We start from the raw sequence: 18,139 nt of genomic DNA, 5'->3' as shown, positions 1-18,139 counted from the left end.
AGGAACAATTAATTATTGTAGTTTATTTTTAAAAGAATTATAAAATGTGGTACATCTGTTTCAAACTTTTGAGATTCGTGAAGCTTTTATACCATGGAAGTTTCAAATAGATTTCTGTATCATGTATTGTGGCAAAAGGTTTTTTACTAATTACAATAATTTCAAAAGAGAGAGAAAACTAAATGGAAAACTCATCTACTAAGGAGTTCCAAAGAAAAATGTATGAGTCTGGCAACACATAATTGACGATTCTTCCGTATTTCATTAGAGTTCCTTCTTTAGCTAGAATATTTGAGATTCGTTATAGAAAAATCCCATTGTGTTCTTGATTGAATAGTTGTTTAACACTCTTACAATATTATTATCTGTTAAGTGTAAAGTATAATATATACCGCTCTTATCATCTATTACAATAATATTTAATTTTTGGATAGAGCAAACAATTTTAAATCAATTTGAAGCAAACATAAATATTATTGAGACATTATGACTGTCATCTAATAGCTGCAAGCAATTATCATGGTTGATTAAAACAATTTTCAAGTAACATTGAAGATTTCAAAGAACTTGACACTCATCAGCCATGACTTTACTGGAACTTGTTGGGACCTCTTCATTCAGCCTTGACCACCAACCAACAATGTAACCAGCTCCATACCCTTCCATTTGCTCCGAGCCTCTGACGTCACAATGCAAAGCAGTTCTCTGAAAACATAACAAACATGTTGTTCAAATTGTTATGCAGTGGAAGTGACAATCAACTGTTGCTGTTATAATGATATGTATTCAGTGAGGAGATTGATTCAAGTTTAAAAAAGTGGATGAATTGATAAATTATTTTAGACATTCCCTTCCCCTGCTATCATCATCCCAGTGTTCAGTTGCTCATTCTAGGCCAGCAACTTTTGAATAATAGCCTGATAGGGTAATTATTAAAATTTCAAGTTTTCATACATGAGATAAAGGCAGCTACTTCTGCAACATATTTTTTCTATATGGGGAGGAAAAGTGATTCACTAAAAATAATTTGAGAAACATTAAATATGTGTATAGCCTACTTGTGGATGTATCAGAATTTTTAGTGTGTTTCAAATCAAATTCGAACATTTTAACTACTTCTCTACTAAGTAAGAGGAGATGGAATTATACTTTTTATTATAAATTAATATTACTTTTTACCCATTCATCTTGATTAACTTTACTATCTTTTACTTTACGTGACTAGGTACTTGTCATTTTCATCACATACAATGCCATGATTTATTAATAATATTATTATCAGAAGAAGATCATCACCCAATGCAAAAGCAATTGAATGGGGTTTCTGTCTATACAAAACGCATTTACATTAATCAATAAGGCTGTGCATCCTATACTTTTTTGAAAGGATTCTTCGTCTGGTGACATTACTAGTTTTTCTATTTGGATACTATGCAATAGACCTACTACCAAGTAATCAAAATTGAATAAATTCCTAAAAAGGTTTTTTATTAGTTTGTGAGATATTTGTGCTATTATGTCTATAGTGAGGTCCACGTTATAATGACAGTGGAGGAAGATAGGAGAGTATCGTTGCCGATTCTCTGCCTTGCCAATGCCTTCTGTAGAAGAAAGCTAATGAAATATCATCAGTTCATTTTTGTTAATAATGATTAAATATATTTTACTCATCAAGAAAACATATTATTGTTCAATTATTTGATTACCGTATGCATTTTCATAATTGAGATTGCATATCTTGTCAATTAATTATATTTAATACATATTGTTAGAAACGATCTGGAAACGTTGCAGAGCTAAAAAAGGATTGCGCTGTCTGCTGTGTCGAATGATAGACAAGGATTATGGCAACACCAATCAAATTCCATCAAATACCGCCATTATAACGTGGACCTCACTAGAGAGTAAGTTGACGATAATAGACTCACTATATTTTTGGAACAGATATTTTTGCTTTAATTTTCAGCAGATAAATGCATGCGGAATAAATTCTAAACATAAAAGTTTGCAGGTATTATTCATCACACAGAATAATAAAATTTTCGAAACAAATATTTGAGAACTTTATTCCACTTTTATGGAATACAATACTGTAATTCAAAGTTAGTAAAATTTGCCGCCGTTCCAGAATACCAACACTATTTTCAAAAACGAAACTATTCTATGTAGATTATCAACCCTTCAATAGATAATAATAATTTATAAAGAATTATTCTTCTGCATACTGTTTTCTCGAATCATAGAAGAAAAAAATTGACTGTTATGTAAAGTAACTGAATTATATTATTTTCCTGCCTTGGTTGGCTCACCTGGATCGAAACAATCATAACCTAAAAATTATTATGTGATAATAAAATTGAAATGTCAAAATAATGGGAGTGATAAGGCGTTTTATTGTTAACGTTCAACATGGACATTTTGAAATCTACATGGTTTTCTTACTTACCGGTAATTTGAAGCCTGCTAACCATTCTCATAATAATTTTATGAGGTAATCTTGATAAATTCTGCGTTAATCATCCGAGCTAGGTAAGGTTGAGGTTATGCTCTTTGATGATTATAATCTTATAAATTTCTATTCTACTACCTATCACTTCAATATCGAACAAAATTCTCTATTTTATAATAATTAAAAATTGATTTTTCAAAGTTTATTCTTGTTTTGTTGGTTTTCTTTATTCCAACTTAGGTTTAATTAGTGTGTTACCTTTATTTCCTCTTTCAAGTAACTTGTATAATAGGTTGAGTAAAAAAGCATGTTTTTAACAATGCAAATAGATGAAAAACTCACAACTTGATCATTCATATTGATGAAGCAATATTATTGAGATGCATCCAACAAATGTATCTCAGAAAATTGAAGTCACAATAATTCATAGACCATAAAGCAAATTTAGTCTTTGATGATTGTATGCCTTGCAATTCTATAAAAATGAAAGGAAACAATATTCTTATGATCCTAATGGATTTTCTATTTGAGATCATTCGTTATAAATAATAAATTTTACAATACACCTAAGCCTATTGAACTAAAGTTCTACCTTCTACAATATCTTAGGAATAGTTCAATTGGAATATAAGTTGTTCTCTAACCGCAGAATATTGTTCTTTTTTGTGTTGTAGATGCTTGACTGGGAGTCAGTAACGGTGTTTGTGCCAGTAGTTTCGGCCTGCATCGTTATCTACGTGAGTGTGCAATTGCTCAGTTCATTTCTGTCCGATGTCCACGTTGATGCACCTAGCGGTGCCACTCATTCATGGACGAGTCTTGATGCTTTGCCAAAGGTGAGTGCATTGCGCAAACCAATCCGAAGCTCATTCATGCAACAATATCTTCAACAGTTATGAATATACAGAATGATTTTCTAGTCCTGTTATTCTATTGTAAGTTGCAAGTCTGTGGCAATTTATTTCTAATAAAGGAAATTTTTTTCCGTTGCACGAAATTTAGCCCTTCTAAATCTGTTCACACACGAAACTTGACAGTGCGAGTTAATTATCCTTGCTGTGTGATGTTCTGTGCTGAACAGAATGTCTTCTACCATGACATGAATTCATGAATATTATGGTGAACAGAGTCAAAGCATATGGGCTAACTTCAATGGGCGGACGTTTTTAGCATATTCTTTAATCTTTACTCAGCGGCGTAGTGAAGGGGGGATGAGCCCGGAGAAGAGGCTCAAAAATCCATGATAACCCCCCGCTCATCAAATTCCACTATTGAAGTCTATAGGTAGCCCAAAATTGTTGTACAACCCTCCAATTCAAAATCCTGGCTATGCTACTGCAGTAACTAAGGAATTAGTTGTAAAATATTATATTCATTTTGTATATAACAACACAAAAAAAATTAAAATTATTTATTTGTCAATTAAAGAGATCAGTAATAAATAAAACAAATACTTTATACTTATACAGAATAAAAATAAAATTTAAACTTAAATTTTTAATTGGCGTTGCCAGCAAAACCCAAGTATGTGTGCTAGCAACGAGTACCAGAAGATGTCATTCAATTTAACAGAAACATAAAAGATGATTAAACATTTTATTTAAATAGTAGTCATAATAAATAAATAATAATAATAATTGTAGTAATATAATATATCTGAAAAAGTAACTTAGTGAAAATAATAACAAAGAAAACTTTTTTCAATAAAGTAGATTCTAACTGTAGCCTACATGAGGCGAAAAACATTGTTACTTCTGATCCATCACTCTATATTTTTAATGGCTAATTTATTAAATCTATCTCAAATTAATTGGTGTGGCAAAATATTTATCAATTTACTCATGTATATGAACTGTTTGCGGCATACTGTTAAATTTACTGTTTAACTATACATTTTTTATTACTACTGAATTTCTATTTCATAGATTACATTAAAATTTGGGTAAAAGGACTAGAAAATTGGAGCGTATTATGAAAATATCATGAAAAAATCTATCTATTTATTTTTTTCGACGTGATGTAACTTAATATTACAAAAAAGTTAATGCTGGGTTTACATTTTGTACACTTCAATAACTTCTTGCAAGTGCACTGCATTGAATCTATGTTTCGTAATCTTGCTGTTCAGTATTATAAATTAAGCACAATTTTATTAGCAAATAGCCACCCTAATAAAATTTGATTATCAGATAATCTGTGTGTTAACGTTAACATCTCATTCAAAATGTATCAATGATTCAATGGAATAACAATAACACAATTGTAATTATGTTTGGCACAGGCGTCTCATTGCGGTGTTTGCGAGGCATTGCTGGTAGAGGGTGTTTACTGCGACTGCTGTGGCTTGTGCGTGGATCGCGGATGTATGCGAACCGCCGACAGACATCAGCCCTGCAAAGCGGTCTCCACTCGGCAGCCGGCTGGAACGCCTTGGCGACATCATTTCGTCAAAGGTAAATTTTAGTCAAAGGTCATCATTCTCGTCAAAGGTAAAAGTAAATAAAGCCATGTTGATAGAGTAGAAAAGAAAATGGGTTGATCAATAAGACATCCATTAATTCTTTTAAATTTTAAGAATCTGCCCAGAGGCAGATATGGTAATAATCTACCGAAATGAAGGCAATTATTTAATTCAATTCAGAATTTAAATTCATACTTCGCGGAAGACAGAGATGGTGGCAACAAGTCAGGATCGATATACAGAGATATACAGAGTGAATCACATGTATGGGAACCCTTCAATAAGTTGAAGACTGTTGTAGATATAATACTGTAATTTTCAGGATAAGTTATTGGTCGAATACTCCATCTTTTGAAGTACAACTGAATTTCAACTCCTTATAAGGGGGTGACTTAGGGGTTGTAACTCCAATATTTCAAATGTAAACACCCATTGTGTGGTACATCATTTCAAAGGCATTTTAAAACAAGAAAGATGGCAACAATAAAAATGTTCTATGGTATCTGTATCCAAAATGGCGGCTGATTGAAGTTTTATTTTTCAAAGAAATGAGGGGTTGTAACTCAAATATTTCAAATGTAAACACCCATTGTGTGGCACATTATTTCAAAGGCCTTTTCGAAACAAGAAAGATGACATCAATAGAAATGTTCTATGATGCTTTTACCCAAAATGGCGGCTGATTGAAGTTTTAGTTTTAAGATTCAACATAACTATTTTAAAATAATTCAGAATATAAGTGTTATAAAGTGAATATAAGGTGGAAACCCATTTTGCATCCTTCACACAATATGTTCTACTTATTATACATTTACTAGCAGGTAACCCGTGCTTCGCAATGGTCTATTTTAAAACTTTGCAAACTGAAAACTTGACGTAATAAAATATTCGAAATTTGAAAATAGGCCTATAATTATCCTCGGTTAATAAAGAGTCTTTATGCAGTCTTTATGATAAAGAGTCTTTATCAATACATCAATAAATTTTAATATCGATTAGATCCTCCTTAATTTGAATCAGGCAGCTTTGATTCAAAAATTCTAAACAAAATACTCAAAATATTCGTTTCACTCCGAATTTGTGTCTGATAGTACATTATAACTGAAGAATATAAATTATTACTTATTTTATTGTGATCTATTCATGTTTTTCTTATGAAATTCAATGATACAGCATGAAGCCCGTGCATGAAGTACAATTGTAATGAAAACAAATTCCTCCAAAAAAATAATTTATAATAATACGTTTCGAGGGAAAAAATTTAGAACAAAAAATTAGGAAGAATCGGGATGGGAACCGAGAAACCATCGCTCCGAAAGCGTGTGTTCTACCATTACGCTACACGGCTCCGTTTGAAAATGATTAGCTTGTAACAGCATTATAACCTCCTTATAAAAAAACACACTTCTGGCCTACAACAATGTAGTCTATGCCGTATGGAACTTCATGTACGGTAGCATGAATGAAATTTGAACATTAATTCTGAAAAATCTAGATGGAAAATTGAAATTTGGACTTCAAGGTGCACGAAATTGATATTTTTAGAATCTATGTGCAAAATTAGGAGATCTAAATCATTCCCGTTTTTCCGGTATGTAATCCACAAGTTGACATGTTTTGATGCGAACAAACACTCTCTCTTATTATATAGATACATATTATATTGCCAATTCCACTATATTTTCTCTGCTATATTTTCCTTATCAACCATATTTATTGTTGAGTGAAAGTTGATTTGTTTAATGTGACAGGTAACACATCGCTGGATGCCAAATGTGAGGTTTGCGAGGATGAGTGCAGTGGCAGCACGTGTGGAGGGGGTGAAGGAGGGGATCTGGATTTGGAGTGCTGCTGGTGTCATCGAGCTGTTCACTCCTCCTGTCGAGCCAAGCTAGCTAATGTAAGTCAACTATCAACAATGCCTGTCCAATTAATTCCATTTCAATCAATACTTGAGTCAACAACTACTACTGTTTGCTGAGAAACAAGCAATCAGGTGCTGCAATCAAAGTATTTTTTGCAAAGAAGAATTTATGAGTAGATGTAGCACGCATCAAATATAGACTCTTACTGTCGAAAAGATCAATCGGCTTGTAAGAAAGAATACATTGTAAATACATTGATTGATTTGGATGAATATCGCATATTGAGTCAAATTATTCAATAGCAGATTGCCTAAAAAGCTGTTGTTAGGTCATGTCAGAGGACCTGAAATTGATCAGTTGCGACCTGACTCTCTTACACCAGAACTGAGCTAGCCAGGTCACTCGATATTATTATTCAACAACAGTAGATGAGTTGATTCTGTGTAATAAAATTTTCCAATGCCCCACGTATCCAAATGCTTCGATGTTGCATCTCAGTAGAATATACTTGTGGACGGAACATGAAATATCAGTATTGCAACTTTTTTGTTATAACGTTCCTTGATTTCCTCCTAGCTATTTTCCGGACAATCGTGCATTGGAATTGAAAAGATTGGTAAATTCGAAAAATGTGTTAGCTGGGTATTATTGAAAACGGTTCTGTTTTTGTCTTTGAAACCAAACGCACTAATGGCATGATTGAGGCATAATCACGGGTAAATCCAAGAGGCAGTTGAAGCTATAGAATTTTCCCCCACCAAGAAACACTCTGAATCTGAATTGAAGTTATTTGGGTCAATAGCTGTACATCTCTGTGTATATCTTGATTATATCTTAAGCTAGGTTTTCGTTTATACGTAAATGCCGTCATCGACCACGACAGGGTGAGGATCTCAGATTGGGTAGATTTCAATTTGTCTAAATAACCTAGAAGAATATGTTCAATCATGTTTTAATGGGGGAGGTTGAATTTATAATTTTTTATACTTTTAAATTGCAATATGTTGATATTATTTGAAATGTTTTGATTCTTGAATAATAAGCACAAATAATGAAAAGTTATTTGATCAGCTGTTTTAGCACACTTGAAATTTGGACAATATGAATTTCAACAATGCTTGTCGTCGTCGACTGCGGAAATTTACGCACAAACGAAAAGGCACCTTTAGCCTCATTCTGTTGTCCTATTTAAATATATCGAATATTTATCCGTTTGAATTGAATTTATTAACTATTATTAATTGTTATTGATTATTTTCGATGGAAATTTGAACTATAATAAGTAATTATCTACTATTACTCAATTGACATATTCCTAATGTAGAAATAAATTAATAAATATATAAATAAACTCTTCCAATTCTTCAGGTGTGTGATTTTGGAAGACTGAGGCAGTTCATAGTGCCACCCCATAGTTTGGAGCTAGCCGGTCGGAGGGCGAGCATATCCAATCGACTTCGGATTCAAAGTATTAAACCTGTCGACTGGCCTGAATGGACTCCCATCATCGTATTGGGTGAGTAAATTGATAAAAAACGAGGTAACATCATGAGTTATCTCATAGAATTTGTTGAAATTCAATAAATATAGGAAAGCCTATTGCCTCGCAACTGTTTCTAATTATTTTCCACCAGTAGAGTTTTTGTTAGATGCTAGTTTTTGGCTTTCAATAGTTACGGCAGGTAGGTTACCGGAACCATTAACCATGTGGGCAAGTACTTGAACAGGTTACAGGCTCAATTAAGTGTCCACTTGATTCAAGTTGGCACAGTTCAAGTAGATTCAAGTAGGCACCTACTTGTATAGCTCAATTCGAGCTATATGCTCACAGTAACTTGCCTCCGTTGAATGGATCGTCTACTGTAGTCGTGAAAAGTGGGCATAACAGTTTTAAAACTTGGAGTGGATCATTCTAAAGAGTACTTTGGAATATGAGTTCAAATCCATGAACTTATTTGACGGCATCTGCCTTGTAACACTCTAAAACCCTAATTGTCTCCAATGATGCATTATTAATGATTATCTCTATTATTTTGGTTGGAAGAGTGGCCTCTTATTGCATGAACTCTCTTTACAAAACTTATAATAATGCATGAAAGTGTGAAGATTAAGATTTTTATCCATCCATCTATCTGGGAGAAAAATGGTAAAAGGAGTATCCTTAGTTTTTCTCTCCCAACCAGTGCTACTTTGTAAAAATTATAAATAAATAAATCTTTCACATCCTCATCAATTCTAAATCAAAATTGTATAAAAACTATCAAATCAAACGTGATGATTCCACGATCCATTTCTAATGTACACAAATACTATTCTGTTCACTCTAAACATCGGCATCCAGAAAATGTAAATGTAAGGAACATTTCTTTACCGAGTGTACGATGAGAAGACTCCTGCTACCATTTGAAACCATTCCCAACAATGAAAACCAGGTGCCTTCTCGTCGTGTACTAGGTTTTTTCGCACACTCACAGACTGGCGCGGTTTCGAGTTTCAGTTTAACGTAATGAAGTTTGTATTGCACAATAATTACTAATGTTGAATAAAATACTTGTAAGTGTCTCAATCACAAGCTTATAAAAATATCGATATTCTGATTGAAACTAATTAGTACCGTTTTGTTTTTGCAGCGAACAAGACATCAGGCAACAAGGACGGGGGACGGGTGCTGTCGATGTTCCGCCGCCTCCTGAACCCAGCGCAGGTGGTTGACTTGGGGGCGGTGCCCATGGAGGCGGTGCTCGAGTGGTGTGCACTGTTAGGCCCCCGCGTCCGTCCCCTCTTCCTCATTGCGGGCGGTGATGGCACGGTCGCCTGGTTCCTCACCACCGCGCATCGGCTCAACATCAAGGCTAGTACTAAGAAAATAATTAATAAAATACAGCGGAACTTGGTTATGACGTCATTAAAGGGACCACATATCTAATAATGCTATATCAGACTGACATAATTTATATCAGACGAGGTAACATCATTTCTTCTTCCCCGATCATTTAAATGATGTGCTTTTCGTAAAAATTAAGAATAAAGGATTGTCAATTTTTTCTTTTTATCCGGCACAACAGTCCATCATGTACTTTGACCTCCATCACCTCTGGCAATCATTGTCGATCTGGCAACAACAATATTTGATCGTCTATCTATGATCGCTCAAGTTTATGTATTCGATGTGGCAACACTGCATTGGGTATCGCCAGCAGCACTGTTACATTCAGTATATTATTGACGTTTCAAGGCCTGTGCTCCAGCATTTGTTAAAGGTTTCAGCTCGTTAGGCTTATACTGTTGTTAGACTCTTGAATGAATGAATTTATTCATTCTTGATGTTGTTTTCCATGACGAAACACTATATCGTAACTTTGTTGAGTTTTGACACTGTGTTACTTTGTAAATATTTGAAAAACACTTAATTTTTTGGCGTATTGAGGAATGCATTTCAATCCTGAGAAGGAGCTTTATCAGCCTCAACATCAGCCTCACTCAGAGGTTGAAATAAGAATAGGTGACTGCACTAAAGTCAATAAATAACTTGTAGTAAAAAATACAGGAACTGTTAGTTACTGCGTTTTTAAATCATAAAATTAGTGATGAAATAATCCTTCTTAAAATAATTATTAATACTTGTAAATCTCAATCTTGAATAATATTATTATCTTAATTATTTTACTATGATCTATTAATTATGTATAATTCATAATAATGATTATTAATTATTGTATTTATTTGGCAATGGATTCTTATGAAGTTTTGCTTACAGCCTTCTCCGGCCGTGTGTGTGATTCCGCTTGGTACGGGCAACGATCTGGCAAGAGTGCTGGGCTGGGGATCCTCCTACACTCCGACTGACGACGGTGGACTGCAGATTCTCACCAAAGTGCAAGCTGCCAAACACATTCCTCTTGACAGGTAAGATCGCCTTGAACGAAAAAGACTTTGAAGTTAAATGAGAAATGCAGTTTTAGAATAATACTTCTCACCTAGGAAATAGATTGTAATCCCTTGAAATTCATCAGTTTGATGGATGTAAGGATTCTCTAAAAAAGGGGACGTAAAATCAATAGAACACTATAAGAGAATAAATAATGGGGAAAAGGTTTTGTGAAGATATGCAAATACAGTAGTATCACTTGCATGGATCTCATTTGAAGATTCGTTTGTCCTATGTTTTTTCAATATTCCTTAATGTATCATTTTTATGGTATGGGAAATATTTCGTTGCAATTTTTTCATGTATGTATTGAACTGTTGTGAACTCCTTATCACGGGCAGGATTTTTAATATTGTCCCACTAAATTTGCTTAGATAAATAGGTAACTTGTAAGTGGGAAATTTATAAATAAAAATCACTTATTAATGATTTATTATAGCATGTGTTCTCCACTTCAGAAATACGTCTGGAAAAGTCAGCAGTTTGAAAAGAAATCGAATATGAGAGAAGTAATAAATCATAATATTGTCTACTACATTCATCATTAATTTATTGATTATTTCAAATGCAAATGGGATCATTTATAATTGATCTGGTCTATTCATAACTGAAAATGTAAACTGAACGAGAATTGAAAATTCAAGAAAAACTTATATTGCCATTACCCCATTTACGTTGAAAGGATAGCAATACTACTGAAGTATAAGTGAAATTGCATTTTACGCTCTAGGCTCTATTACATTATGCGCTCTTGATTATTACTGGATTTACTTTTTTTCTGAGTGATGCCCCACATATGCTCTAGGCTTGTGTGTGATAATGAAACAGATGCTGATGAGAGACGAGTACACCTACAGTTTTAGGTGGGTTCTGAACTACCGGGAAGCGATTTTTCAACTCATGGATCATATTCAGAGGAGTTGGCTCAAGTGGACACCGTTACTACGGGAATACCGGTTGATTCTCAACTTATCTAAGCGATAGCTTATCTGCGCGAACTCTGAGTCAAACCGCCCTCCTCTTATACATTAAATTTAAAATAATTATACTAGTGAATAATCAATATAATCTCTTATACGATATAAAGTAAAGTAAATTCGTATGGCTTTCGTTGGTGGGGAGTCCCTTGCTGGAAGGTCCCACCGCCTGAATATATAATTTAAGCCGTCAATGGGCCTTATGACTGTCATACTTCAGCCGGGACCGACAGTTTAACGTGCCCATCCGATAAGACGGGAGTGATCTGGTTAAAAAACTTTTGGTATTGAGAGGGTTTGAAAACGGGATCTCTATGCTGCTATGCAGGCACTCTATCCACTAGACCACGGATCACTCTTATACGATATTATTATTATTTATGACATTACATTTAATACGAATCAACAATATTCATAACTGAATTCGAAGAGGTTTGAAGATCGGTTGATAGTCTACCAACTGAAAATATATTTGAAATTTTGTTTCAGGTGGCTTGTAGAAGTGGAAGTCACGCGGCCTCTGGGTTTAGGGAAGAAGAAAGGCCTCTGCATGTACAACTACCTGAGTGTGGGAGTCGATGCCCAAGTAACTCTTGATTTCCATCGTACCCGGCATTCCCCCTTCTACATAGTCAGTAGCAGACTTTTCAATAAGGTGCGTTTCCCAGAATAATATTCGATTATTATACTTTCATAAAATCTATAACGTTATATTTCCATTCAATTACTTTTTTTGCCTATTTGTATTTTTGTTTGCTGCGAGTTGTGTATTTGAAGTTGCTTAGTTGAAATTCAGGAAATCTCTTGTTGTCTGTGCATACCTTACATTGCAGCATTGCTTTTATGGAGTGTTGTGCAGAAGCCAGAAAGCTAGTGAGCTAATCGTGTAAGTGAAAGGGCAAAAAAGAGAATGTAGATTTTTTTATAGAATAAGCATAAAAAAGGCAAGAGTGCCTCTATTCTCGTAAGAAACTATGGTTTCTATTCTGCAAAATAAGGTTTGTATGGGCTGTGGATACTAACTTTTCTTTTTGGCGCTACTGGAATTATTGAAACCCAATAAAATTTATCAAGTACCCATTATTTTATCACAACACCGATAATTAGATATTCTGTAATTATTCATAAAACTATAGATTGTTGTATCCCAATGAGTGTTCCTGAACCCATTTCAATTATTTCTATTCTTCATTTTGATAATATTTTCAGAATTTATTGATTTTCAGGTGCTTTATCTATTGTTTGGTACACAACAAGTGATGGAGAGGAGCTGCCAAGATCTTGACCAGCGTATTGAGTTGTACCTGGATGGAGTGAGACAGGAATTGCCTTCAATTGAGGCCATAGTTGTGCTCAACATTCCATCATGGGGAGCTGGTGTCAACTTGTGGCAAGTTGGATCAGGTTAGTTTATCACTTTTATTACTGGTCTCTCTGATTCGGCCAATACACAGTTTTTACATTACACAATACACTAAATTTACAATATTTACACATTCATTTCCACAATATTTACTACATTTAGCCTACACTACACAATTTACAATACACAGTTTTCTACATTGTCTCTACTCCATTCATTCATCTATCGATTATGCTTTAGACCAGCCATTAAAGTTGTATTTGGACTAACGTTTTCGATTGTACAATAAATTGAAAACCGGAATGTTATTGGCTTCCGCTTCCAATGCTGTTGTAATAGAGTTTTTTTGCTCTTGATGTTCAACTGTTACAGAAAACTTTTCACCTGTCAGCTCAAAATTTCGGTAAATTGTTTGTAAATGATGAGCTTGTATAAGACACTGTAGATATATTTTGCAGACAACTAACTGAATAAGCATGTTATTTTTGCCCATGGCAATCGTTATAAATAGACTATTTCTGTATTCAATGTATATCCGTGAATTGAATTGTGAATACATTTTGTAACTGACTTTCACATTTATTCACTATAATATTAATTGTTTTTCAAGTAATTGTTATAAACAGACAGGACCATATTCCAAGTATATCCATAAATTTAATTGTAAATAAAGTTTGTAACTGACGTTCACATTCATTCACTATGAAAAAATTGTTTTATAACTAATCAGACTTTAATCAATTATTAGTAGGTCTCTATCACAGGTAATAAATCACTCGTCAACTCAAATAATGTTTTATCAATTTATTAAATGTATTTATGTTTTGCGTTTAGATGAGAACAGTGACCTGCCAGAACAGAGTGTGAATGACGGTCTTCTTGAAGTGGTGGCGGTCTATTCATCATTCCACATCGCTCAGCTTCAGGTTGGTCTGTCTGAGCCACTCCGTATCGGTCAAGCCAAGTGTGTTAAGGTAAGAAATAATGTCTCGCTAATATTAAATAATATAAAAATGTCTCGATATAATGTAATATAAAATAATGTCTCGATAATATTAATAACTATAAAAATGGATATTATTTTCATTTTGAAGAAATCTTCACTTCATATTTCTCTCACAATTTTTTTTATTTGTTTATTTCTTTATAGATGTTTGGAAAAATTGAAAATTTCACAACTACACACTCAACATTTCAATTCTAAATTTACATTATTTAATGAACTCATGCCTACTCTCAGGTTTCACATCTAGTTATTACACACGGTGACCAACTGAGTGATAAAAACGTGACGGAAACTTGACCAACTCCATGGATGGATTAGTCACATTGCTATCAGCTCCCTATGAATATCAATAATCAACTCTTTTTGTAGTAAATGAACAACTCTTGTCCCCGTTGCGTCTTTCTTGTAAAAAAAGTCTTCTTCATCCCATCACTGAAGGCTGAAGAAGTTACTAATAATTATGTATTTAAAACGTTGAATATGTGATTAGGTAATTTTAGTTTTACTCGATATCAAGTAGTTGAAGGTAATGTTGATAAACCGTAATGAAGAGTTCTCGAATGAATTTGAAACAGATTATTACTTTCTAGAAATTGATTTGATAGTTTTATTAAGCCTAATCCACTCTGATAATTCAGGAGTAGTCCTGCCGACTATCGCAAAACAAATTACAAGAAAGAGACAGAGCAAATGAGTAGTACTCTAGAACTTCCCACGCATCTGTAATTCGAAACGTTTTCTCTTGACTGATAGAGGATGGTTTTCTATTAAAATTACTGTAACATTCTTTTTCAGATCAAAATGAAGAGCAAGACAGCGATGCAGGTCGATGGCGAACCCTGGCTTCAGCAGCCAGCAACGATCACAGTCACCTCAGCCAACAATCAAGCGACAGTTTTGTCTCTTGTTGACAGATAATTTATATAAAAATGTCACTTTTTGCCGCCCGTTAGTAGAGGGAAGTACAAATGCTCTTGCAGTTTTTCCAAGTAATTCCTCGCAAACGTATCCAATTGTTATCGTTGTTTCACAAATTACTTCTTCAAAACGACCGTTTTGACGACTAATCTTCAAAACGGCCGTTTTGTGAATGATTGGGGATGCGGGAGGGGATAGGTTTAGGGATTAAGGAAGGTTTGATTTGGGCTTTGAGGTGTTTGTCAAGAATCAAACTTACAAAAGCCAATGATTACTACTTTTTGAGCTCTCTCTAAGATTATGTATAATTCTCCACGTGTTTATATGGTTGTTCACCTATCACACTGTGTGTTTGTCACAAAAGTTCTAGATCGTTATTTGTTTAGCCAAATTCATGCAAGCGATAGAAATGTATGAATAATATGTTCGTTCCTGGTTTTTTCTAATAAAACTCTTGCTTAAAGCTATTAAATTTTATGTTTATTGAAATAATAATTTATGTAGCTGTGTTGAAGTTAATAATCGGGCAGTGGAGGTTATAATTATTTTTTGTTTCATTCTTTTAGATCTGTAATTTTTGAGACCCTTGCTAGATAATTTATTTATTGACTTGAGAGATCATATTAAACTTGTTTAGTCCATTTCACATTAGACAAAGAAAATTATTTCTCAATGAGTACTATCAACAGTCTCAAAGATTGAAATTTTTACTCCAATCCCTTGTGACGTATTGACAACCTGAGAAGGTACGACTACATTCTATTCCAATAAAATCCTCTTTAATTATATTATATATACTCTTTTTAATTATTCCTGACAAATGAGAAATTATCAATCTCCTTAATATAATCCATTTCTTTATTGAAATATCTACAAGCACTCTACTCTTTATTACCAGTAGTATTATTTCATGTGTATTTTATTTAGTGTATTATGAATACTCAATGATCTCTCTGAGAACTCCCATTTTCTATGTGATAGATATTATACTTGTTATAATGAAACCTGTACCAAAAATATTCATCTTAATGTACAGTATTATCTTACTCAATTATTTTAGAAAATGAGACAACTCCTTCATCAACTTATCAAAATATGAAACTCATATAGTTAAAATCTTGATGAATACAAGTGTAAAGCCATTTAGATTAATTTAAAAATACATCTACTTATATAATTTAAAAGTACTACTACTTATATAATTTAAAAATACGACTACTTAAATAATTTTAAAATATTACTACTTATATAATAATCTCCTTACGAAACTCAAGTTTCGTGGTGCTAAGTATACTATGAAATCTCTATTAGAATACTCAATTTCAAATTGAAGTTACCACAAATTCATTTAACACATAATTATTTTCATCAAATTCCTTCGACAGGATTTTTTATTAGATAAATTTATCCATGAAAATAATAATCAGTGTTCGGTTTATGTGATATTTAATTCCTCCGTTTTCCAGAATTTGAAAGTATCTATCATACCAGTAGTATTAATGAAATTCTTGTCAATTAAACTTTGCTATATCATCTTAATAATGTTGAACTCAAACATTCTATGAACTATGAAAAATATACGGTAGTCAATTCGTGTTTCCTTCTCTCTCCGTTTGCATTTTACATTGATTCCAGTTTTATTTAACAGTGAGTTAGTTAACTTACTGTTGAAAATAATAACACAGTATTCAAAGAAGACTGCTAACATTCTCATTGCGTAACTTATTTTTACTAGTATACCTGTGATTAACATTATCTCAATGTACTATCTATATTTCCTTTCTCCTGTTGTATTTGAAAGTAAATACATGCAAATTAGAGTTCACTGGATAGACATGAGAGTAATATAATTCCACATTTTTTAAAAATCTTGTTATTCCAAATTTATGTAGCTTTTGTCGCCAAATTATAGAATTTCAAGCTCACCTGGAGCCTGTTTCATGAAGACTGTTCATCTATCGTTACTATTTTCCATACACTCATATTCGAGTTAAATTTAAAGTATTAATAATATACCGTAGTGTTTGATGTTAATTTATGATAATTTATCTGTTGTGTCTTGAAACTTGTTTTTTGTAGTAGTCAAGGCTAATGTATAGGTATATAGTTATGAAATAAAGTTATACCTTGGTTGTGAATTTGAACTCTGAAATAACATTCACAATCAAGCACAGATTGAATTGAGCAAAGTGCCGTACTTAACAAACATCATTCCAAATACCAGAGTGAATATTACAGTCATAATTATTCCATTGACAATGCTTTACTATACCAAAAGAGTTTTAGAATAAGTTGTGAGTGTAACCTACTCATGCTTTTTTTGCTTTAGATTAGTTTTTTAAATAGAATTTCATTCAATTATGACGTGTTTTGTTTTCTCATAAAATATTTATAGAATGTTTTTATGTATCGTTTTATCTTTGAAAATATAGACTGTGATTCTAGAAGATTGATTGGAGTGATGCTCAATTTTTATTTTTTCCCTTATAATTTTCATCCAAGATTTTTTGTGAGTTAGTTTGCGGGTAATAATTGGAGAGATTAGGATGAGTGCAACAACAGCTTAAGGTGGGCTAAGAAGCAGTTGATTATTAACCTCTTTGAAATTAAGTAGATAATGGCTTGCTTTTTGTAAGCGAAATGCGATTTGGTAGTTAAATAGGCAAGCTATTCACCTACTGTATTCCTCAACCCTTCTACCATGAGGGATAAGGGTACCTGTTTTTGTCATAGCCTAGCAGCAATTAATAATATGAAATTAACGCTTAGGCCCATTAAGATTAAAGAAAGCTATATTCTATATCCTAGTAGTAACCGCAGATAAATTAGTGTCTATGCAACAGATGTACCTATTCTGCTTACAAGTTAAACAAATAACTCGTGAGATATTTAGGGCACTGTCGGACTTTGTCATAACTTACATTATAACTCTTACTCTGATAGCCATATGGTAACTTATAATACAACATATAATATACTAATTATAATAATATCTAGTGACCTGGCTGGCTCAGGTCTGATGTCAGAGTTTTTAGGTCGCACCTGATCAATTTCAGGGCCTCTGACATGACCTAACTACTGTTTTTAGGCAGCCGGCACAAAAACTGATCAAATTTTGCATAAACCTTTAATTTTCATACATTTGATTTATAGAGAACTTGAACACACTTAT

At 33.2% G+C, this 18,139-nt stretch overlaps 1 protein-coding gene across 2 annotated transcripts; it reads left to right on the top strand.

The window, feature by feature from the left end:
- The first annotated feature begins 2,331 nt into the window (after window positions 1–2,331).
- LOC111044864 (diacylglycerol kinase epsilon) lies at window positions 2,332–17,263 on the top strand. Of its 2 annotated transcripts, none has more exons than XM_022330104.2 (11): window positions 2,332–2,529; window positions 3,124–3,285; window positions 4,731–4,902; window positions 6,662–6,810; window positions 8,144–8,291; window positions 9,406–9,626; window positions 10,533–10,681; window positions 12,170–12,335; window positions 12,907–13,084; window positions 13,878–14,017; window positions 14,845–17,263. In XM_022330104.2, the coding sequence occupies exons 2-11, from the start codon at window positions 3,124–3,126 to the stop codon at window positions 14,965–14,967; spliced, it is 1,608 nt and encodes a 535-aa protein (XP_022185796.2). In that variant the 5' UTR covers window positions 2,332–2,529; the 3' UTR covers window positions 14,968–17,263. The 2 variants fall into 2 exon arrangements, with proteins under 2 accessions (XP_022185796.2, XP_039289921.1); XM_039433987.1 differs by having other exon boundaries at window positions 2,347–2,448.
- Window positions 17,264–18,139: the final 876 nt, after the last annotated feature.

This window comes from Nilaparvata lugens, chromosome 8, assembly GCF_014356525.2.
Source record: "Nilaparvata lugens isolate BPH chromosome 8, ASM1435652v1, whole genome shotgun sequence".
NCBI classification, from domain to species: domain Eukaryota; kingdom Metazoa; phylum Arthropoda; class Insecta; order Hemiptera; family Delphacidae; genus Nilaparvata; species Nilaparvata lugens.
Note: the sequence above shows the minus strand (reverse complement) of the source record. Positions and strands in the feature narration are given on the sequence as shown.

Bases quoted from the DNA above. Each gene is read 5' to 3' on its own strand.
- LOC111044864 (XM_039433987.1), top strand. From the start codon at position 2,410: ATGGACATTTTGAAATCTACATGGTTTTCTTACTTACCG. The intron at 6,811-8,143 runs GTAAGTCAACTA...CCAATTCTTCAG, and splicing joins GTCGAGCCAAGCTAGCTAAT to GTGTGTGATTTTGGAAGACT. The intron at 13,085-13,877 runs GTTAGTTTATCA...TTTTGCGTTTAG, and splicing joins CTTGTGGCAAGTTGGATCAG to ATGAGAACAGTGACCTGCCA.